This window comes from Pan paniscus, chromosome 18 (assembly GCF_029289425.2).
Source record: "Pan paniscus chromosome 18, NHGRI_mPanPan1-v2.0_pri, whole genome shotgun sequence".
NCBI lineage: Eukaryota > Metazoa > Chordata > Mammalia > Primates > Hominidae > Pan > Pan paniscus.
In genome coordinates, this window is record NC_073267.2 from 4,106,131 (window position 1) to 4,129,361 (window position 23,231).

Consider the following 23,231-nt stretch of genomic DNA (forward strand, 5'->3'; position numbering starts at 1 on the left):
TGGGAGGCCTGGGCCTCTCCGCTGGTTCACGTGCCAGGACATAGTATGTGCGCCAGAAATCACATTTCACCCCCTAAATGCTGTTCAGCCCTAAGACGCAGCTCACAAACCCCTCTTCTGGGAGGCTGTCCCTGACACGGCCCTTCAAGCCACTGGAGCCCGACTCCCCACCAGGCCGGGATAGGCCAGCGTCGGTCTCCTCCACTGCACCGGACGCAATGGTAAAGGCACGTGCTGTCTCGGTGAGTTGTGGGGTGGGCTGGGCGGCAGGGGTGGGGCCTGAATCTGCTTTTGTAGCAAATCCCGGCTGAGGCAGCAGCTGGGGGTGCTTGGGCCCCACTTTGAGGTGCGGGGGCTGCAGCTTGGCACCCAGCCAGGGCTCTGTTGGATACGGGTGTGTGGATTAATGGATGAACATCTGCATCTCTGGTCTAGGAACTGAAATGAGGAGACAGCAGGCCCAGGTTACTCCAAAGTAAAGGGCAGGTGCAAGGTGGGGGCTTCTGCAGGCGTGGGGCAGGGACTGAGGGGCCACAGTGCCTCCAGGTCCCCCGTTTCCCTCGTGATCTCCCTGGAGTGTGGCAGCCAGATTTTAATAAAGCCTTTTTGGTTTATTGCACATCATATAAAACTGACTGCACTGTATTTGAAACAGACGAGGATATTCACAAGGATGGAGAAACCAAGGTTTCCTTCTTTCCTGGCCCTCATCTTCCTCCACACTGCTCCTGAGGCTGGAGACAGCTTTAACCCAAAGAATGGAACCCGCTAGTGAACATGTTTGTTTTGTGGTGGCATCAGAGTTGTTCTTGGCCCTTGTGCACTGTCCAGTTTGGAGACTGCTGGTAACAATGACAAGTGTCCGGGTAGCACGGCTGGGTCAGGAGAACTGCATCTGGGCTGTGGCAGTGCAGGGAGCCTCAGGACAACCTGGTCTCAGGCTGGTGGTGGCTGGGGTTGGCCTGAGTGCTGAGGAGGACGGGCCCGGGCTGCCGGGGCAGGCTGGACCTGACGTCCATCTCAGGACAGACGTGTAGGGCAGCTGTGCCCAGGACTGGTGGGCTCAGAGGGTGGCAAATGTGGCAGAATAGGCCATGCCCTGGCCAGCTGGTGATGGTCCACTGACCCCTGGGCCACCTGAGAGCCCTATTGGGTTAAAGGGAGACGCACTGGGCTGGGCACAGTGGCTGACGCCTGGAATCCCAGCACTTTGGGAGGCCGCAGCAGGCGGATTGCCTGAGCTCTGGAGTTTGTGACCAGCCTGAGCAACATGGTGAAACCCCGTTTCTACTAAAATATAAAAAATTAGCTGGGCGTGGCAGCGTGTGCCTGTAGTCCCAGCTATCTGGGAGGCTGAGGCAGGAGAATTGCTTGAACCCGGGAGGCGGAGGTTGCAGTGAGCCGAGATTGTGCCACTGCACCCCAGCCTAGGTGACACAGCACGACTGTCTCAAAAAGAAAAAAAAAAAGAAAACCAAAAAGGGAGACACACTGTGAGCACGGACAGAGGAAGGGGCTGGAGTCTCTAAATCCAGTGGGTGACATGCTCCAAATGCCACCCTAGAAAGCAGAGCCCAGAGGAAGCCCTGGATTGGGCTGTGGTCATCATCACAGCGCAGAGCTGATGTGGTCCCCAGGCCCAGAAATGCCTGTGGAGGCCTGACCCACGCTGGGTGTCCCAGGTCTTCCCTGCAAATGGCGGGGGTGGGGGCTGCTGATGGCAGGTTGGGGTGGGGTCGGGACGGCCCCATCAGTTCCGCTCCACCTTCTTCTTGCCCCGAGGCTGCCGCCTCCTGCCCTGGAGCTTCTCCCTGCGGGTGGCGGCAGTAGTGAAGGTGATACAGTGGGTGTCCAGGAAGTCCAACAGCCTGCGCGAGGACACACGGAGGCCATTCTGCTTCAGCTCTGCCTGCAGCTCCCGCAGCTCAAAGGGCTGGTACAGCAGCACCTTCTGGTACAGGGCCGGCTTGGAGCGGATGTAGCACCTCAGCGCCTCGTCTGTGTCCGCCGCCTGCACGGCTGCCTGCGAGGCACTGACCTCCCCCTCGCCCTCCTCTTCACCTGCAGACTCAAATGCCGCTCCAAACTCACAGGAGGAAGAACTGAAAAGAGCCAGACAAGGACGTTTTGCAACCCCTTTCTCTCCAGCCCCTGAGACCATGAGCCTCTTTAAAGGAAGGAGGGTGTCTACGGGTCCCGTGGAGCCTGGCCTGTGGCACGATCCCCAGCAAGGCAGGACGGGCCTGAGAGATCCCTGCAGGCTACGCCAGCGGGATCCTGCCCCAGCCAGAAATGTCTAGCATGTGGGGCAGGAACCAGGAGGCCTGCGCAGGGCTGGGGTCAGGGAACCAGCCCCCTAAACCCACCTGGTTTTCCCATAGGTCAAACCCAGAAGGTGATGGGGGTTTTTGAAGATTGGCCATTAGGCCTCACTCGTGCCAACCCTCACGCCCACGGGCCAGAGGATACATGAGGCCACTGACCCCATCGCATCCATCCAGTTACCTCTGTGAGCTCAAGGAGCTGTCACTGCCATCCACAGAGGTGGCCACGGATTCTTGAGAGGCTGGGATCTGGGCGTCATCATCGAGGCCTGGAGGTGCCTCCTTGGTGGGCGACCTGCTTGGGGGTGTGATGCTTTCATGATGCTTCCTTTGATGTTGGGGGCCCTTGGTCTTAGCAGGTCCCTTGGGCCTTTGGGCCCCAGGTCCTGTGGTGGCCTCCTGCTGGGCACGGACCCCTGCCCTTGAAGGCTTGTAGGTCTGGGAGGCGAGGGTCTGGCAGCGAGGCGCCTGCAACAGCGGCTGTGAGGACTGGCTCTCGTCCTCGGAGTCTGAGTCCAGGGTCTGGTGAGTGTACTGGAATATCTCCTTCAGCTTCAGAACCATCTGGCGTTTAGGCAGAGGGCGGACTCCAAACCTGACGGAGGGACAGGTGGATCTCAGGACCCACCCACACAGCTGGTCCACGCTCCACGTTCCCTATCTTAGCAAAGAGTGATACCCAATGCATTCAGCGAATGGCTTGTGTGACAAACCATAGATGCCTGACTTCTGTGAGCATCGGAGGTTAGTGTCTGTTCTAGGCGCCAACTAAGCTTACTCTGAATATTCCAAAAGAAACATTGCCAGCCAGGCACAATGGCTCACGCCTACAATCCCAGCACTTTGGGAGGCTGAGGCAGGAGGACAGTTTGAGCTCAGGAGTTCAAGGCCAGCCTGGGCAACATAGCAAGACCCCGCCTCTACAAAAAATACAAAAATTAGCCAGGCGTGGTGGTGTCACCTGTAGTCCCAGCTACTAGGGAGGATGAGGTAGGATCGCCTAAGCCCGGGAGGCTGAGGCTACAGTGAGCCAAGATCACATCACTCTACTCCAGCCTGGGCAACAGAGTGAGATCCTGTCTCCAAAAATAAAAAATAAACAAAAGATATGCTGCTCCCAGTTCTGAGGGATGGTGGCAGCAGCAGCTTCCCCGGGTGCCCGAGTGGAAGAGCAGTGTCATGTGGATGTGAGAGTTAAATGTTCTTTTAAAAAAAATCAGGCCTCCGCCGGGCACAGTGGCTCACGCCTGTAATCCCAGCATTTTGGGAAGCCGAGGCGGGTGGATCACGTGGTCAGGAGTTCGAGACCAGCCTGGCCAACATGGTGAAACCCCGTCTCTACTAAAAATACAACAATTAGCCTGGTGTGGTGGCGTGTGCCTGTAGTCCCAGCTACTCGGGAGGCTGAGTCAGGAGAATCGCTTGAACCCGGGAGGTGGAGGTTGCAGTGAGCCGGGACTGCGCCACTGCACTCCAGCCTGGGCGACAGAGCAAGACTCTGTCTTTCAGATAAAAAATCAGACCTCCTCACTCAGACTGCTCTGGCTAGGGGGCCATTTCCATCCACATGGAATATGGGGACCTGCTGCCCAGGGGTGACATGCACGAATCCTGTGTGTTGCCTCCCTGGGGAATGGTACGCAGAGAGAACTGGGCGGCTCACCCCGGCACCCAGCAGTCACGCATGCTCCCTAAGGAGCCGACTGCAGACCTTTCTTCCCAAGCCCAGGCCAGCTGCATCCACCAGACCCAGAGACCACACGGGGGGCCCTTCCGCCCCCAGGTGTGTGAAACCCAGTTACTTGTGGGAGGGAAAAGACCACTGTGGGCAACAAGCTTTGAAGACGGCCAACCTATCCAGTTCCTTCTTCAGCACCGGCGTCTCCATAATGGAATACTGTGGCATCGGCGTTATGGGCACTTTGGGGGGCAAGTTCTTCTTCCGATTAGCACCTTCTGGGTAAAACAAAAGAAGCACACGTTTTAGCATGAGGGACACGGATTTCCCACATCTGATCCCAGTAGCATGACCAAGAGGAATAATGCACTTGAAGATAACCCAAGCATCGTTTTGCTCCATGAAAGCAACAGTGGTCACCCCTTCCCTGTCTGGAGCAGGGGCTTCCCAATGATAGCATCGGTGACACGCACTGAGGACCACACCTTGTATAACACGGGTGCCGGGTGAACAGAGCTCCTGGGGCCACTGAACCCAACAGCCCGGCACGTGACTAAAACTTATGCATGTAAACTTAAAAATGTCTGACCCACAGTGACAACTTGAGACAATGGGCCACACTGATACTCTTCAAACAGGCTTAGACATCAGTTTTGCTTTTTAAAAATAATTCATCAATTAAAAAAACCCAGTTAAAAAATGGGCAAAGGGGCCGGGCGTGGTGGCTCATGCCTGTAATCCCAGCACTTTGGGAGGCCGAGGCGGGCGGATCACGAGGTCAGGAGATCGAGACCATCCTGGCTAACACGGTGAAACCCCGTCTCTATTAAAAACACAAAACATTAGCTGGGCGTGGTGGCGGGTGCCTGTAATCCCAGCTACTCAGGAGGCTTAGGCAGGAGAATGGCGTGAACCTGGGAGGCGGAGCTTGCTGAGCCGAGATCACACCACTCACTGCACTCCAGCCTGGGTGACAGAACAAGACTCTGTCTCAAAAAAAAAAAAAAAGGGCAAAGGATGTGAACAGACATTTCTCCAGAGAAGATCTACAAATGGCCAATAAGCACATGAAAAGGTGCCCGACATCATTAGTCATCAGGGAAATGCAAGTCAAAACCACAGTGAGATACCACTGCACGCCCACTAGGATGGCCATAACAAAAAACACAGAGGGTTTGGGCAATATGGCAAAACCCTATCTCTACAAAAAAAAAAAACCAAAAAAAAACCCAAAAAAAGTTAGCTGGGTGTGGTGGCCCAAGTCACCAATGTGGGCAGCTGTTTGTGGCTGGTTCCAGCTACTCGGGAGGCTGAGGTGGGAGGATCACCTGAGCCTGGGAGGTCGAGGCTACAATGAGCTGTGATTGCGCCACTGCACTTCAGCCTGGGTGACAGAGCAAGACCCCTGACTCAAAAACAGGCCAGGCACAGTGGCTCAGGCTTGTAATCCCAGCACTTTGGGAGACCAAAGTGGGTGGATCACTTGAGGTTAGGAGTTCGAGACCAGCTTGGCCAACATGGTGAAACCCCATCTGTACTAAAAATACAAAAAAATTAGCCGGGCATGGCATGGTGATGGGCGCTTGTAATCCCAGCTACTCGGGAGGCTGAAGCGGGAGAATCGCTTGAACCCGGGAGGTGGAGGTTGCAGTGAGCCGAGATCGTGCCACTGCACTCTAGCCTGGGCAACAGAGAGAGACTCCGTCTCAAAAAAAAAAAAAAAAAGAATAAAAAGGAATAAAATACTGATCCATGCTACAACATGTATGAATCTTGAAAACTGTATGCTAACTGAAAGAAGCCAGACACAGACACAAAAGGCCACATATTAGTTATATATGGCTCTGTTTATATGAAATGTCCAGGACAGGCAAATTCATAGAGACAGAAAGTAGGTTCTTGGTTGCCAGGGCTGGGGGAAGGGGAAGGCGAGAGACTGCTCATGGGTACAGGATTTTTGAGATGATGAAAATGTTCTAGAATTAGAGAGTGGGGACAATTGTACAACACTGTGAATGTACTGAGAAGCACTGAACTGTCCATTTTAAAAGGGTGGATATTATGGTATGTGAATTATATCTAAATAAAGCTGTTACTTTAAAAAATAATAGGCTGGGCGAGGTGGCTCACGCCTGTAATCCCAGCACTTTGGAAGGCCGAGGTGGGTGGATCACCTGAGGTCAGCAGCTCAAGACCAGCCTGATCAACATGGTGAAACCCGTCTCTATTAAAAATACAAAAATTAGCTGGGCGTGGTGCTGGGTGCCTGTAATCCCAGCTACTCGGGAGGCTGAGGCAGGAGAACCCCTTGAACCCGAGAGGTGGAGGTTGCAGTGAGCCGAGATAGCCCCACTGCACTCCAGCCTGGTGACACATTGGGAACAGTCAGACTTTGGTTCTTCTGCCTTTTATGACCATGGAGCCCTTTGAGCCCCCGATGAAAGCGGCAGGCTCTGTCTCCTGAGAAAGGCACGATTCTTCCTGTGGCCGCAGCCTCGTCCTGAAGCCCACCTCAGATCTGCTGTGCAGCCTCCTGCAGCTGTTCTCACAGCACTGCCTGGGAACTGGTTAGAAATGCAAATTCTTAGTCACCCTCCCGAAGCAAGGCTCTGGGGCAGGCTGGGCCACGTGCGTGCGTGCTATAAGAAGCTCTCCAGGTGCTTCTGAAGCCCCTGAGGGCCGAGGACACTATCAGTGGCCTCATTCATCTGGATTTTGGGAGGAAATGGGCCCCCAGGCCGCAGGCAGGTGCTCACTCACAGCCTGGCCTTTCTCCCAGTCATGCTCAGCCCAGCCCGGCCTATCCTCGCACTCCCTGGAGGTGCCTGGACGGGAGCAGCAGCACCGAGGGGGCCAACACCTGGGGCTCTGACTCTCCCCGGGGACTGAAATGAGCAGGGAGGTGGCATCCCTGCACCTGGGAGGACCAGGAAGAACAGGCCTAACAGCCTCTCACACTTGTCCCACCTGATTGTTTTTTTAATTGAGGTGAAATTCACATAAAAAAATCGTAAAGGGAATAATTCAGTGGCATTAAGTATTCACAGTGTTGTACAACCATCACCTCTATCTATTTCCAAAACATTGTCAGCACCCCAAAAGGACACCCTGTACCCCATAAGCAGTCACTCCCCATTCCCCCTCCCTCCAACCCAGGCCAACCACTAACCTGCATTTTCTCTGGATTTGCCTATTCTAGACATTTCATATCCATGAGTGCAGACAGTACATGACCTTCTGTGTCTGGCTTCTCTCACCCGGCAGCATGTTTTCCAGGTCGTCCACGTGGTAGCGTGTGGTGCCTCACTCCTCTTTGTGACTGAACACTATTCCATTTTCTAGTGGTCTAGATGGACCACGTTTGGTTTCCCTGTTCATCTCCTGACGGGCATTTGGGTTGCTTCCAGCTTTTGGCGATTGTGAACAGCGCTTCTATGAACATGCATGTCTGAGTCCCTGTTTTTAATTCTTTTGGATATACAGGTAAAAGTGGAATTGCTGGGTCCTGCAGTCAATCTACGGTTAACATTCTGGAGAACCACCCTGGTCCAATCTTAAGGCATGCCGATACTTGCTGAATGAGTTGTGGCCTTTGGAGGTGCCGGCTCCGTGTTCTGAAGGGTCCACAGATGTGGATTTTTAACACATGCCCAGGTGAGCACTGGAGCCAGGCAAGTTTGGGAAACACTGACTTACTGGCTAAGAAGTGTAGCATGAGAGCCAGCCCGGCTCTCCTCCACTGTGGAGGGGAGTCTGGAAGGCAGCGGAAGTGTCGTGCCTCAGGTCAGCAGGCATTCAGAGGGCAGCCCTGGGTCTCATGACTGATCTTCCCACCCTCTTAGTGTAAAATAGTAACAAAGACAGTCCCCTTCCCCAGCTCTCCTGGCTACTCACTGGGTGTCTCTAACCCTTCGGGCTTCTGAGCTCCACCAGCGCTTAGCATCTGGGCCGGAGGAGGGGTCTCTGGAGGCCTCTGCTCTTCCCCGTCCCAAACATCCCACAGAGCCGAATTCAGAAAGCTCGGCCTGCTGTTCCCCGGGGAGCCCGCGCCCGAGGACTTCTCTTGCAATTTCCTCTGGGTAGTGCAGCTTCCTCGGATGGGGGTGGTGTCCAGGAGTCCCGGGGAGCGACAGTCACGGCTGTCGGCGGCCTCGTTCATCCTGCGGCTGGGGCTGCTGGTGCTCAGGGGGCCGGTCCGCTCCAGGTTCCAGTGGTCAATGGGAATTGGCGAGAGGGGCTCCATGTGCCAGCAGCAGTCGTCAATTGGAATTGGGGGGTCACTGTCCAGTGGGGGGCTGCTGTTGGCCTGATGGGAGGCCACCTCCTGCTCATCATCACTGTCTCCGACTTCCACCACTTCACCCGCTGGGGTCTGGTTCAGGAAGCTTGGCCCAGGCGGCGAGTGTTTCAGGAACCGCCTGCTGAAGTGGGCGCGGTCCCCTGAGATGGGATGTGGAGCCAGTGGAGAGGAGTGCGGGTGGCCCCCGGGGTGGGGACGGGAAGGGCTTCTGTGGCCTTGCCTTCTGCCGTCAGAAGTTCCTGGAGAGACGGGAGTGAGGCATGAGGACGGTGTCTGGGGCGGTGGTGTCTGGGGCCTGATGACAGAAAACTTCTGTGCGGCCTCTTTCCCTTCCCTGTTTCCTACTGAGGCCCTGGGCGTGTGCTGAGTCACCGCCTGCATGGCCAGCCCGCTCCTGAGGCTGCTGATTTGGGTCTGGGAAGAACAGTCACGGCTTCTGCTGGCCAGCGGGGTGGCGGGCACCAGCCACGAGGTGTCTGTGGTGCTGGCCTCGCTGGGGCTGCTCTCACGGTCACAGAACAGCCAGGGAGCCCCTCTGCTGCCCAAAGAGCCCCGATTCTCTGGCAGCGCCCCCTCATCCTCCTGCTGCAGCACAGCTTCGCTTCTTGGTGGGCTCTGGGAAGGTTCCTGATCTGCATCAACATCAATGATGGAAAACAGCTCACAGGACCTAGGGCTAATTTCTAGAGCTTTCCTTTCTTCCAGAGGATCACTAGAAATGGACTTCATTTTGGTTTGTTCTAGCTCCAGCTCCTCATCCGAGTCCAGTAAGAGGATGACCTCATCTTCTTTATTCAGTTTGGATGAAGATTTCTGAGATCTGGAGCTCGAATGGTCAGGATTTGACTGGGTTAGGTCAATAGACAGAGATTTTTCTGGGAACATCAGGACCCCCTTATTTCTGCACTCCAGCACGGACCGACGCTGTTTGCCTTTCTGGTGCCCTGGCTCTTTAGACAGCGTGAGGATGCTCCTGTCCCTTTTCTGCTTTGATGGCACAGCTGGAGACAGCAAGGTTGGGGAGCCCACCTGGGAAGTTCCGCCACGGGACTGGGGTGTTGACAGGGACGACCCACTTGTGTGATGAGACCCGCGGGGACTCCCGCCCTGGGGAGGCCCCAATAGGAAGCGGCACGGGTGCGGTGGAGACGCCTGCCAGGGAGCCAGGCGATGAGAAACCTCCAGCCCCCTTTCCCTGACAGCACCACTTTGTTCCTCGGGCTCACTTATTTGGGACGGCTCTGAGATCTCTCCCTGAGTTGATGAGAAGAGCTGTTCGTAATCCCCAGCATCATCTGAGTGCGGAAGAGAGCCTTCTTTTCTCTCTGCCCGGCAGTCCCTGGAAGGGCTGGAGCAGCTGGAATGGCCAAGCGCCTCCTCTGGCGCCTCCTGCTCAGGGGCCTCTGCTCCCCGTGCCCCTGAGTGCTGGCCCTGGGGTGGCGGGAGAGCGCACTGTCCCATCTTCTCCCAGGTGGTGGCGGCCTCATCTCTTCCTGGCTCCAACGGCTCCATCTCCTCCACCTTGTCCCACTGTTTCTGCACCTGGACACCTGCTAGGAGTTGCCCAGAAACCGGACTGCCACCCTCCAGCCAGTCAGCGTCCTCGCCGGCACCCGCTGCCCTTTCTTCCTGGAGAAGCTTTCGCTGAGTAGCTGCAAATTCATAAATTTCTTCCATTTCTGCTTCATTCACGTTTTCTTGATCTTCTTCGTGGTCCTTGGATTTCAACAAAGTCTCCGCTTCCTCCTCTTCATCTGCCCACATTGACCTCAAGAGTTCCTGGAAATTCTCGGCCCTGCTTTCGCAATTCTCTGCTTCCTTCTCCTCCCATGGTTTGCCCTCTGAGTCAGTGGCAATAGGCACCTGTTCGCACAGGTGAACGAGCTCACTCACGCCAAACCTGCAACACGAAACACCGACAGTCATTGCCCCTCTGCGTGGAGATGGGCTCCGGGTGCCCCAGTGGGGTGGCGGACCAGAGCAGAGTCTTCACCAGGAGGAATGACCATGACCCAGGCCCTGCTCCCTTTGAAGACGGTGTCCACACTCCTTGCCAGAAACACCCAGGCCACTTAGTTCCAGAAACCGGGGACTGACAACACTTAAAGCAGGGCTTCCTAACTATAGCTGCAGACATAAAGGGGTGTGTCGGACTGAATGTAAGGTAACAGGGATTGGCAGAGCTACAAAACTGGGGAGTCTGTGCTGCCTCAGAGGCTCTTAAGATATGGTGTCAGAGACAGGCATTGTGGCTCATGCCTGAAATTCCAGCACTTTGGGAAGCCGAGGATCACTCAAGGCCGGGAGTTTGAGATCAGCCTGGACAACACAGAAAGTCTCCATCTCTACAAAAAAATGTAAAAATTAGCCTAGGAGTTCAAGGCTACAGTGAGCGGTGATCATGCCACTGCCAGCCAGCCTGGGCAACAGCAAGAGACTCTGTCTCTAAAAGGATAAAAAAGTTCATGCATGGTGGCTCATGCCCATAATCCCAGCACTTTGGGAGGCGGAGGCAGGAGGATTGCTTGAGGTCAGGAGTTCAAGAACAGCCTGCGCAACATAGCGACACTCCGTCTCTCCAAAAAATAAAAAATAAATGAAAAGACATGGCATCAGACACAATCCACAGCACACCAAGTCCTTGAGTCAGCCCAGGCCAATGGGCAAGCCAGCCAGCCACCTGCTTGAAGGCTCTGTGGCCTAGTCAGTATACTTCCAACTCCAGAGGCTGAGCTGTTCCTTTCCTAAGAAAGCAGCAGAGGGAGGACGCAGGCTTGGATCAGCGGCCCAGGCCCTGTCCAGAGGCACAACACTTGTCCCTCTGAGCTGCTGCCTCTCTCCTAAGATGCTGGCTGGACAAGCCAGGAGAGCTGCGGCATCTGGGATGCAGCCTAAGCATTCTCTCCATGCCCGTTTTATGGGACTCTGGAAAGGACTGCTGTTGTTCAGGTCTAGTGGTGGAACAATCACTGAGCAGCAGTGTTGGGGGGCGCTGTAGCCAAGGGCCATTCTCTTATCACACCTAGGGGGTTAAAAACCACGGGACTCAACAGAGTCCTCCTGATCCAGTGCTTGGCACCCCTGCAAGGGTCTGTTCTGGCCTGACTTTCACCTAACATGCCCTGTTCCACAGGGTCATCACTGGTCATGGACTTGGGATTAAAAGGTATAAACAGGACTGTTAGTTCTCTTGGCCTCAGCCCCGAGCCCTCTGCAGCACAACCCTCCAGAGCTGTTAACCTGCCAGTCCTCGTCAGTTAATTTCAAAAGCTGGGGGGCAATCCAGACCTGTGGGCCAGGGAGCTCAGCTCAGAGCTAAGGCCAGGAGGAAGGCCAGTGTCCGCAGTGTAGAGATAGTGCAGGAACGTGCGGGCGGCCTCGGTGCTCACGTCACCCAGCAGGACACGCTGGGTCAGAACCCCGTCCTCTACAGCGGAGAAGCCTTCATTGTTCACCTGCAGGTGAAATGCAACACAGAGGGTTTACTGATCAGAGAGTTGTAACTTGGAGCAAAGCAGACGGTCTGGGGTGTCCTGCAAGTCACTAGTCTTTTTATTTTTCTTTTTAGAGACAGTGTCTCCCCTTGTCACCCAGGCTAGAGTACAGTGGTGTGATCATGGCTTACTGCAGCCTTGAACTCCTAGGCTAATTTTAAATTTTAATTAATTTTATTATTTTGAGTTGGAATCTCTCTCTGTTGCCCAGGCTGGAGTGCAGTGGTGAGATCTCGGCTCACTGCAACCTCCACCTCCTGGGTTCCAGCGTATTCTCCTGCCTCAGCCTCCCGAGTAGCTGGGATTGCAGCCGCCCACCACCATGCCCGGCTAATTTTTTATAGTTTCAGTAGAGATAAGGTTTCACTATGTTGGCCAGGCTGGTCTTGGAACTCCTGACCTCAGGTGATCCACCCTCCTCGGCCTCCCAAAGTGCTGGGATTACTGGCGTGAGCCACTGCGCCCAGCCCCTAGGCTAATTTTTAAATTTTTTTGTAGAGATGGGCTCTCACTGTGTTGTTCAGGCTGGTCTTGAACTCCTGGCCTCAAGCGATCCTCCCACCTTAGTCTCCCAAAGTACGGGGATCTCAGGCATGAGCCGCCGTGCCCGGTCCCTAGTCTTATAAGCAGCTCCATGCCCCAGGAAAAGCATTAGCCACTGTTTATGCAGATTTTTGGCCAATAATTTTACAGGTGAGGCCTAACACTCCTCTTTTGTCAAATCGTATTGGGACTAGATATTCCAGGACCCTGTTAAGAGTCCTCCTGATAGACACATATGGGATCCAGAACTTTGGCAGAGACTGAGAATAGCTCCCTGAGTTCCTGCCCACACTCAAGTCAAATGCTTTCAAGTCAGAAGGCAGAAGGTTCATCAGCAACTCATCCCTGAGGAGATCAGTTATGAGCCTTTGTAATTATGCAAATAGAGAAAAGAGAAAACAATTCTGGGAAACAATGGATTTTCTTTTTGTTTTGTTTTGTTTTTGAGACAGAGTCTTGCTCTGTCGCCCAGGCTGGAGTGCAGTGGTGCAATCTCAGCTCACTGCAAGCTCCGCCTCCCAGGTTCATGCCATTCTCCTGCCTCAGCCTCCCGAGTAGCTGGGACTACAGGCGCCCGCCACCATGCCCGGCTAATTTTTTTGTATTTTTAGTAGAGACTGGTTTCACTGTGTTAGGATGGTCTTGATCTCCTGACCTTGTGATCTGCCCGCCTCGGCCTCCCAAAGTGCTGGAATTACAGGCGTGAGCCACCGCGCCCGGCCAAACAATGGATTTTCATTCAACAGAACGAAAACACTGATGTTTCCCAGTTGTGAGGCCATCCCCTCACACCCACTCCTAACCTCAAGCGTGGGTCTTTATCTCTTCTCCACGTGTTGCAGAAACGGATGGTTGGGAGGGAGAAGGTGAGAACATGGTGGGGCAGGAAGTGAGGGAGAGTGTGGGGGTGGAAAGGGCACCTGAGACATGGGAAGACCTGGTTGGAGAAAGACAGGAGAAGAGAGGGAGAGAGAGGAAAGGAGGGCACACGGCGGCCCACGTACTTACATACTGGATGAGGAGCGGGCATCGGGCATAAAGCACGAACTTGTGGGCGTAAAGCACCTCCCCGCTGTCCGTCTGAAACTGGACATCACTCAGGTGTGGGTTATTGACCATGGCACCAAAGTCAGCAACCAGCAGCCCGAGGGAGAGCTGAAGCAGGAGGAGAGGAAGAGCCGTCACCTCCCCACCTCTGCTCCGCTAACTGGGCAGTGGGAAGCTCCCCGCATGGAGGTGGCACTAGGGTGGGCCGGGAGCCAGGACCTGCATTCTCCTTTCCTCTCCAAAACGCTTCCCACGATGGCCTCAACCTCTGAGTGACCCTAAGGCCCTGAGTAGCACAGAAGAGCAAAGCACTAGCTTGTTCCTCTGGTTCTTGCCAGTGGGTTCCCTGGCCCCCGTGGAGATGCCAGACATGGGGCTAGATGTGAACTCACAGCACTGGCAGCTCCCGCACTGAGTGGGACAGGCTGCGGGATACCTGGGCTTTGAGGAGGTGCACCCATCCCCTGTGACGGACAAGCACCCTGAATCCAAGCAGCTCGGGGACCTGGCCAAGAGGACAGCCGGGTCCAGTCTGTGATGATGTCCCTAGGCTGGCCTTGGCATGAAGTGCTTGGTTGACACTGACATGCAAATGGGAGGAGCTCCACTCTAGGGAAAAGCCAGCTCCCACCCCGGTTCTTCCCCAGACAGCGCACTGACAGGGAGGCCAGGCCAGGCTGCTCAGCTGTGCTCTGGAGCCCAGGACCCGCACAGAGGGGAGGGAGAGCAAGCCCTTGGTGAGCTCCCAACTACTGAGGAACGAGCAGAGCGTGCCTGGATGGGGCAACCGCGCTGAGAAACTGTGGTCCCTCTACACTCCTGGGACCCAGGACAGGGCAGGCTCTGGGGCCTCAACCCCAAGGTGCCCCATGGAGTCACAGACAGAAAAGGCAGAAGTCTCGTGGCAGAGCCCCCAGAGGGGCGCTGGGGCGGCTGTGGGTCCGTGGCTGTGCTCACGGATGTCAGGATGTGGCGGCCTTCTGGAAAGCAGAGGCCTTGAGAGGCCACTGCACTTGCGTTGGGGGCCAGAGGCCAGCGGTGAGCCAACCCCACCACACACATGGCAAGTGGGATGGCCGGGACCAGAGAGCGCGGGCCAGAGCCAGTTCTTACCGAGGTGCGGCCGCCCCTGTCCGGGTGCTTGTCCTGCGATGGCACCACAAACCCAGTCAGAGGAAGGCCGCCGGGCACCACGTCCAACCCTGAGTGGAGGATTCACAGGTTAAAGGAACGTCACAGCCCAGCCACATCCACCACCAAGAAGACAGCGTTGACCACAGGCTGAGCCAGCCCCTGCAGTGCCTCGGAAGGTGCTTGCTATCCGAGGACACCTTCATGCAAAGCAAACCCGCACACCCTGTCTCACCACCACTCCACCAGGGCGGTAAGAGAAGAGCAAAACAGACAGTTCACCCAGAGGATTCACTCGCTGTGGGCAGACAGCTCTGTCTTTGGTTAAAGTGGAAGGAAAATCATGACAGAGTTGTCTACACCACATTCACCTTTGAGAAAAAATGAAAGCGCCCAGAGGCTGTGTGTTCTCCCACCAGGTCAGAGCTGCCAGTCCATGGCAGCCTCAGCCGCGGGGAGGGGAGGCCCGGGAGGGCAGGGCTGGCCCTAGAGTCCCACCCAGCATCTCACCTGCAGTCCCTTCCGAGCCAGCCAGGCCCCCACTGCCGGGCCACGGGCTGGCGCTCAGTCCCTCCCTCGCCAGGTCCACGAGGTCCTGCAGGGCCTGGTGCTCCCTCTGGCTGGCCGAAGGCGACGGGCCCCTGGAGCTACAGCCTGCAGTGGGGGTGCCGTGGAGAGCGGGTGACCTTCGCTCGCTCGGCTCTGAGTGCTCAGGTGGCACCAGAGGCGGCACGGGCTCCTGCATGAGGCCCTGAAAGAAGCCAGTAAGGAGAGTGACCACGTGGTCACTGTCATTGACGCACACACTGCAGAAGCCAACACATGTGGTATGCACGGCTGGACCTAAAACTACAGAGAAGGATGTGGGCTGTGGGGACGGACTGTCCCCGGGGCTCCAGCCACAGCCTGGAGCAGTCCTGGGATGCTTTTCCCCAGCACTCATGTCAACATGCTCCTCCTCTGTCACGGCCAAGGCCAGGCCTGTGGCATCTGTTTGCACAAAGGCTCGTCAGAGGCCAGGGGGGCCCAGGCCTGCCACCCTCCTGAAGTCCTCCAAGCCGCCTCAGGCAGGTGCGTACTGACTCTAGGGCTACTTGCTGCAGGACTGTCTGGAGTGTGTGTTTCGAATGCCAGTTTCCAGGCTCCATCTGAGGCATTTTTGCCAGCTGCCCTGGGACTCTGTTTTTTTTTTTTTTTTTCAAGACAGAGTCTCGCTTTGTTGCCCAGGCTGGAGTGTAATGGCACGGTCTCGGCTCACTGCAACTTCCGCCTCCCCGGTTCAAGTGATTCTTCTGCCTCAGTCTCCCAAGTAACTGGGATTACAGGTGTGTGCCACCATGCCTGGCTAATTTTTGTATTCTTAGTAGAGATGGGGTTTCACCATATTAGCCAGGCTGGTCTCGAACTCCTGACCTCATGATCCGCCCACCTCAGCCTCCCAAAGTGCAGGGATTACGGGCGTGAGCCACTGCGCCCGGCCGGGACTCTGCATTTTCAACAAACTCCAGGAACACACTCTGGTGGACACCAAGGGTCCTCCCTGATCCTACCCAGAGTACCATGTAGTTGCTGGACAGAGAAGAAAGCTGCAGCCACCAAGTGCCCCTCTGGCCTCCTCCCGCCTCTGCCTTTCCTTCCTGGACTTTCCATCACCTGGCTGTGGGTACCCAGTGTTGCAGTTCTGGGATTGCCAACCTCCCCCAAAAGCCTATCCATGTGCCTGAGGGGAGGGACTCACCTGGGCAGGCCACTGGGGCATGAGAGGAGGGACCAGCCTGGCCGTGTAGAAGTCCTCCATGGCCCAGGCCCCAGTCAGTGCGCTGCCCTCCCACAGAAAGCTCTGCTTGCGTTCAGGTGGAGGAGGACACTGGCCCGCTCTTTCCCACCCTTCCTTTAAAATCCTGCTGGCAGGAAGTGGTGGCGTGCTAGACAATTCCACTTCCTCAGAGAGGAGCAGGGCCACACGGTCCTCTATCTGTCGGCCTGTGGTTTCAGAGTCCTGGACTAACAACAATGGGGGGGATACCGGGGGTTTCTTCTTGCGACTTTTCTTCTCTAGAGAGAAACAAAAGCGACACCATCAACGGTGGAGTCGGTCCACTCACCCGGGACCTGCTGGTGGCCTCTCCCAGGGTCACTGTTCTGGTCACACAAACCTGCTTCTGGTCTTATCCCCTCAGAAAAGGCACTTTCCAGCCTGAGGGCTGGCACAGCCGCACCCGGCTCCATCTCCGACCGGGACAGAGCCATGGCCACCAGCAGGTCCTCGGACGGTGCCTCGTCCACCTTCCGCCTCTTCCGTGGCTCTTTCTTGCTGGTGGGTCCTCTCCGTTTCAGACCTCTACTGTGATCACTGAAGCTAGAAAACAGCCAAAGAGAAAAGTTACTGGGGCTAGAGGAGTGCACGCTTCTCAGGTTGGTCACACTGGTCTGGAGAGGGCTGGGCCTGAGAGAAAAGTGACGGATGTGGACCTGCCAGGCAGATGCATCCCCCACTTCCACTGCCTTGTGTGAACTCATTCAATCCCAGGCCGGAAGTTCAACATGGCCCAGGCACAGGAGGGTCTGGGTTCCTTCACGTGCTGCTGTCCAGCAGGCTCATGGCAGATGTACGGAGCCATCTGTGGTACCTGCACATCCTCATGTGGCCAAGCCCATCCAATGGAGTCAACAATCGATGGCTCTGAGCAGGCTCCCTGGACTCCCACCACCTTTACCCATCAATACTTCCGATGCTTCTTACACGGTCCTGGCCACACCGGCAGAAAAGGATCCCTTCCCTCCTGCAAGGGCTCCACGGCAGTGCCTCTGCCCATGGCCAGAAGGAAGGGCTTCCCAGCTTAGGCTGCCGATGGTCAACATTATACCAGCCGCCCCGGGACTCTGCACTTTCAACGGGCAGCAGCTCGTTTGGTTTGGAGGAAATGAACAGGAGTTTCCGGCTGGAGAGAACCTAGGCTGCCTGGGTGACTCCCAACAAGCTGGGCAAGAAGGAGGAGGGCAGAGGTGACAAAGGAACTTAGCACAAACCGGGCCCACCTTCCCTGCAATGCAGTCATGCCTCTGGCTTTTGCAAAAGCTCATGCTCTCCAGGGTGCCAGGGATGGCTCAAGTTCACCTTCCCAGGAACGTGGATAATCACAGCCTCCCAGAGGGAAAGGAGCTGCCTGGGCAGCCTGGGACCCTGCTTCTGTGAAGGGAACACAGACTGTGTCCCCTCCTCACTCCCCAGCAGGCCAGGTTTGGGCTGTGGGGAAAGAGTATGAGGCACTCTGGCCAGGGCATGCGTTCTGATGACCACAGGCTTGGCCTTTGGGGAGGGAGGGGTTCAAAGACCCCATGAGGGCATCCAGCTCCTGCAGTTTTCTACTCTGACAACCTTCTAAACGGATCCACATACATCTAGTTTCAGTACTTGGAGGTATTCTAAAGGCAGACATACTTTATCTGAGCAGGTGCTTTTGGTGTGGTCCTGCCAAGAAAGAAACAATGGCTTAGATGACATCTATTCTAAGGCCTCAAGGCTTGCACCCCTGCCATGCTAAATACAGATGCGCTCCTCCACCAAGAGAATCCCCTCTGCCATCTCAGCCCCGACCCAGCTCGGCTGCCCATGACCTGTGTGCAAAGCAGTGGGCGGGACAAAGAGCTATCGCCTTTGGCCTTCCCTTTGCTCCTGACAGTGGTCTCAAACCTGGAGGAGTCAAAGGTCCAAGATGCCTTTGTTCACTATGAACCTGGTGTCAGCTCTAGCGTCCTCAGCAGCAGGGCAGCGTGGAGCAGGGCCAGCCCTCTGGCACTTGTGTGGCTGTGGTTTGCATGCTGAGGACTTGTTTCCTGGCTGTGAGCAAGGCAACTCATTTTAACTTTTAAGCATTAATTCATGCAAGATTTTTAAAAAATAGGGTCCTACACTTCTGTTTCACCAACTTTGTTGTTGTTTTTGTTTGTTTTATGAAGACAGGTTCTTGCCCTGTCGCCCAGGCTGGAGTGCAGTGGTGCAATCACAGCTCATTGCAAACTTGGCCTCCCAGGCTCAAGTGATCCTTCCGCCTCAGCCTCCCACGTAGCTGGGACTACAGGTGTGCAGCACCACAGCCAGCTAATTTTTTAATTTTTTGTAGTGATGGGTCTTGCTATGTAGTCCAGGCTGGTCTTGAACTCCTGGGCTCAAGTGATCCTTCCGCCCTGGCCTCCCAAAGTATTGAGATTACAGGTGTAAGCTACCGTGCCTGGCCAATCACCAAATCTGTGAACTGTGCTGAGTAATCTTATGTTAACAGTGTGAAAACTGGACTGTGCTGAGGTGGAAACCATGCTGTCCAACAACGAAATGGATGGAGTAAAGTGACTACCAAATTCTTAGATGTGGTAAAGCAGTAGTCCCCAACCTTTTTGGTACCAGGAACTGGTTTCATGGAAGACAATTTTTCCATGGGACAGGAGTAGGGGAATGGTTTCAGCATCAAAGCGTTCCACCTCAGATCATCAGGCTTTAGATTCTCATAAGGAGAGCTCAACCTAGATTCCACGCATGCGCAGCTCACAATAGGGTTTGTGTTCCTGTGAGTCTAATGCCACCACTGATCTGACAGGAGGCGGAGCTCAGACAGTAAAGCTTGCCTGCCCGCTGCTCACCTCCTGCTGTGTGGCCAGGTTCCTAACAGGCCACAGACCGGTACTGGTCCGAGGCCGGGGGGTTGGGGACCCCTGCACTAGAGGGTACCGACTGTGGGATCATGGGATTGGAAACTCAGGAAGGACCTTGAGGAAAACAGTGCGAAGATCATTTCTGCACCCACCTAAAGGGGCAGGTCCAGAGCCTTCCAGAATGCAGATTCTGTCCCCTCCTCACTCCCTTCTAGACTGTGCCCGATTTCCACCCTAAGTGTTTCATTTCCAGAATCAAAGAGGGCTCTTTTTCCCTCCAACACTATAAAAAGCTTTTTTTTTTTTTTTTGGAGACAGGATCTCACTCTGTCCAGGCTGGAGTGCAGTGGTACGATCTTGGCTCACTGCAGCCTCTACCTTCTGGGTTCAAGTGATTCTCCTGCCTCAGCCTCCCAAGTAGCTGGGACTACAGGCATGTGCCACCATGCCCAGCTAATTTTTGTATTTTTAGTAGAGACGAGATTGTACCATGTTGGCCAGGCTGGTATCGAACTCCTGATCTAAGGTGATCTGCCCACCTCGGCCTCCCAAAGTGCTGCGATTACAGGTGTGAACTACTGCGTTCAGCCCATAAAAAGCTTTTTTAAATAGAAAAAGCCCTGAGTGCACACAGCATTATTTGGCTTGGTTTTCTTCCTTTTCGTCGACTTACCTGAACACGGGCGGGCTGCTGCTACCCTCAGGCTGTGCTGTCTGCAGCCGCACAGCCTGCAGCAGGAGCTGGGGGCCAACCTCCATCTTCACAGCACACTGCTTCAAGTGACTGGTTCTGCTCTTTAAGGTAAGAAACGGTTTCCCACAAATCGGGCACTCAGGGATCTGAGACACAGAAGGTCTTAGTGTCTTTTCAGCTTCATCCAAGCACCTGAAGGAAAACAGTCAATACAGGAGAACCACCCTCCCCGGGAATGTGGATTGGAGCAAATGTGGGTCCAGGTCAACATGGACGTGCTGTGGTCAAAGCAAGTTCCCCAAAGCCAATCCCCTCTACACAGCCTGGCTCCGTCTCCCGGCAGTCAGCCCCTAGACACTACACTTAGGTATCTGTCAGCAAAGTTGGCTAAAGAAAGAAAGGAAAGATTAAATGCAGTTACATGATGACTTAGAAATTCCACTCCTAAGTAGAGACCCCAAAGAACTGAAAGCAGGTACCCAAACAAATACATGAAACCCATGTTCACGGCAGCTCTATCCACAATCCCAAAGGGTAGAAATGCTCCAAATGTCCGCCAATGGATGAAAGGATAAAGCATGGTCATATTCCTCATGTAAGAATGGGAAAAACACAGTCTAGCCATACAATAAGATACTGCTCAGCCATAAAAAGGAATGAAGCCTGCTCCATGCTACAACATGGATGAACCTCAAAAACAACATATTAAGTCAAAGAAGGCAGACACAAAAGGACAACTGTGCAATTTCAGAATCGGCAAATCCATCCAGACAGAATGTTGATTAGTGGTTGTCAGGGGAGAGAGGGGCAATAGGGAGTGGCTGCCAATGGGTGTGGGGATTCTTTTGGGGGTGATGAAAATAATCCAGAAGTGATTGTGGTGACAGTTGCCCAACTGTGTGAATATCCCAAAAGTAGTGATTTGTTCGGTTTAAATGGGTGAACTATATGTTCTGTGAATTGTATCTCAACGAAGTTATTTTTAAAAAGGGGTAGGTTGACAACAAAGCTGAGGTGCTGTTGTCATGGTAAGGTGTGGAGATCCGCACTCCAGCCCTGGGGTGCCTGGGGATTCTGGTCACGTACACGGGAGAGGCGACGGCCCAAGCTGCCCCCACCTGTTCACATGCTGTTCCCTTCGGGTCACGTTCATGGCTGAGAGGTTCTTTTGACAAATCTGGCAGAAGAACAAACCCTTTTCCTCCAGGCTATCATCATGTGCCGATGCTCCTACCCGTGCAAACTCCTGCTGCAGGGTCAAGGCCACCGCAGCGTCGCTCTCTGGGGCAGGGGGCCCAAGCCCATACACTGTGGAGAAGCACCAAAGATCCGTGAGAATAAACTCCAAAGACAAGCTCACCCTCAGACCTCTGCTCTGTCAGCTCCTGCAGACCATGGGGAGCAGGTGGAACACAAAGAAACCAGATCCCAGCTCCACTCTGCAGGCTGGTGACTTGGACACTGTCCAGTGAGACCGGGCACTAATCAGCACTCCGGGAACAGCCGTCTCCAACTTTAACATGGATATGCATTACCTGGGAAGCTTGTCGACACTCAGATTCAAATTCAAGGGGTCCAGGTGCAGCCTGAGACTCTCCGCATTTCTAGCAGCCTCCAGGCTTGGCGATGCTGGCACCACAGGACCACTCTGAGTAGCAAGGACCTAAACTTTCCCACTTCTGCTGAAGTTGGCTACCTCGGGCATTGCAAGTTCACAAGGCTCATATTCCAACAAAGCTAGATGTTCTCTTCAAAACTCACCCTTTCCTGCTGACCTTTTACTGCCCATGATAAAACCAGGGCAGAGTGAAATGCCTTTGGCGATTAAAAGGCAGCATCTCTTACTTAGCATCAGACTCAAGAATGGACTGATTCTGGTCTTGAGATGGCTCCCAGGGTGGCCCATCTGAACGCCTCATAAATCCCCAAGTTCTTCATGGCTGTGGCCTACCAGTGCCTGCCACTGAGGCCAGCAAAACAGCATACCTTCATTTTGGTGCCCTGTTTTGTTTGTTTGTTTTTTTTGAGATGGAGTCTCACACTCTGTCCCCAGGCTGGAGTGCAACGACACGATCTCAGCTCACTGCAACCTCTGCCTCCCGGGTCCAAGTGATTCTCCTGCCTCAGCCTCCTGAGTAGCTGGGATTACAGGTGCCCACCACACCTGGCTAATTTTTAGTAGAGATAGGGCTTCACCATGTTGGCCAGGGTGGTCCTGAATTCCTGACCTCAGGTGATCTGCCCGCCTTGGCCTCCCCAAAGTGCTGGGATTACAGGCGTGAGCCACCGCGTCCAGCCTGGTTTGGTTTCTTAACAAACAAATGGTTTATCTCTTTCTGAGCACTCGCTGGGTGTGATGTGAAGATACAGAGAGAAATGAGTCAAATGCTGGGCAGGGGCGGAGCTCACACCAGCTGGGTGCCTCCTCTGCACCTCACGTGTGCGTCCAGGACTGATGCCTCGGCAGGACATCAAATCACTGCCTGCTGTGGACCCTGGGGTGGCCTGAGACTCCTCCATGCTACTGCAGTGAAATCTGCAATGCAGTGCCAAGATCCTGCATACTTATTAGCTGTAGGTCTGCCGATAATGGTTTCTTCCTATTTCTTTTCCTTTTGTATATTTTCATCAGAGATGAGAATCCATATTGTTTTGGGGATGGAGAACAGGAGCACCTGGCATTATTACGCTTATTGGGCCGGTGCCACACCAAGTACACAGCAGCCATGGGGCACTGTCGCCACCCTGTCTCACCTGGAGCCAATGAGCCTCTAATCTACTCAGAGTGGGGCAACCCAATGGTTAGAGGAAGGAGTTAACGATCCCATAAAGAAAGAAATCCAGAAAGTGGGAAATCTTATAATACAATTAGCCTAGCCTCTTCAAAAACTCAGTGTCATAGGGCTGGGTGTGGTGGTTCACACCTGTAATCCTAGCACTTTGGGAGGCTGAGGAAGGCAGATCCCCTGAGCTCAGGAGTTCAAGACCAGCCTGGGCAACATGGTGAAACCCCATTTCTACTAAAAATACAAAAAAATTAGCCGGGTGTGGTGGTGGGTGCTTGTAATCCCAGCTACTCAGGAGGCCGAGGCACGAGAATAGCTTGAACCCGGGAGGCAGAGGTTGCAGTGAACCGAGATTGTGCCACTGCACTCTAGCCAAGCCTCTGTCAAAAAAAAAAAAAAAAAGTCAGTGTCATGGAAAACAAAAGGAAATGGGGGACTATTCTAGAATCTAGACCTTAGGATACTGCTGAGCTACAGCAATATGCAGTGTGTGAACTTACTGAATCCTTGTTCAGAAAAAAAAGAAACCAGCTACAAAAAATAACCTTGAGACAACCAGAGAAATTTGAGTTTGAACTGGACGC

At 54.5% G+C, this 23,231-nt stretch overlaps 1 protein-coding gene across 2 annotated transcripts in view; it reads right to left on the reverse strand.

Annotated features, from left to right (window-relative positions):
- Positions 1 to 590: 590 nt before the first annotated feature.
- Positions 591 to 23,231, reverse strand: part of SLX4 (SLX4 structure-specific endonuclease subunit) — a 29,846-nt gene continuing 7,205 nt past the window's right edge. The window contains exons 4-15 of one of the 2 annotated variants that reach the window (XM_034939686.3): positions 20,980 to 21,169; positions 19,841 to 20,053; positions 16,674 to 16,876; positions 16,256 to 16,572; positions 15,028 to 15,268; positions 14,500 to 14,588; positions 13,348 to 13,494; positions 11,591 to 11,757; positions 7,897 to 10,202; positions 4,178 to 4,277; positions 2,506 to 2,919; positions 591 to 2,102 (exon numbers count right to left, since the gene is read on the reverse strand). In XM_034939686.3, the coding sequence (XP_034795577.3) occupies positions 1,751 to 2,102; positions 2,506 to 2,919; positions 4,178 to 4,277; positions 7,897 to 10,202; positions 11,591 to 11,757; positions 13,348 to 13,494; positions 14,500 to 14,588; positions 15,028 to 15,268; positions 16,256 to 16,572; positions 16,674 to 16,876; positions 19,841 to 20,053; positions 20,980 to 21,169 (4,739 nt within the window). In that variant the 3' untranslated portion in view covers positions 591 to 1,750. Of the gene's footprint in view, positions 2,103 to 2,505; positions 2,920 to 4,177; positions 4,281 to 7,896; positions 10,203 to 11,590; positions 11,758 to 13,347; positions 13,495 to 14,499; positions 14,589 to 15,027; positions 15,269 to 16,255; positions 16,573 to 16,673; positions 16,877 to 19,840; positions 20,054 to 20,979; positions 21,170 to 23,231 lie in introns of both variants that reach the window. The other variant, XM_003815133.7, reaches the window with a different exon arrangement.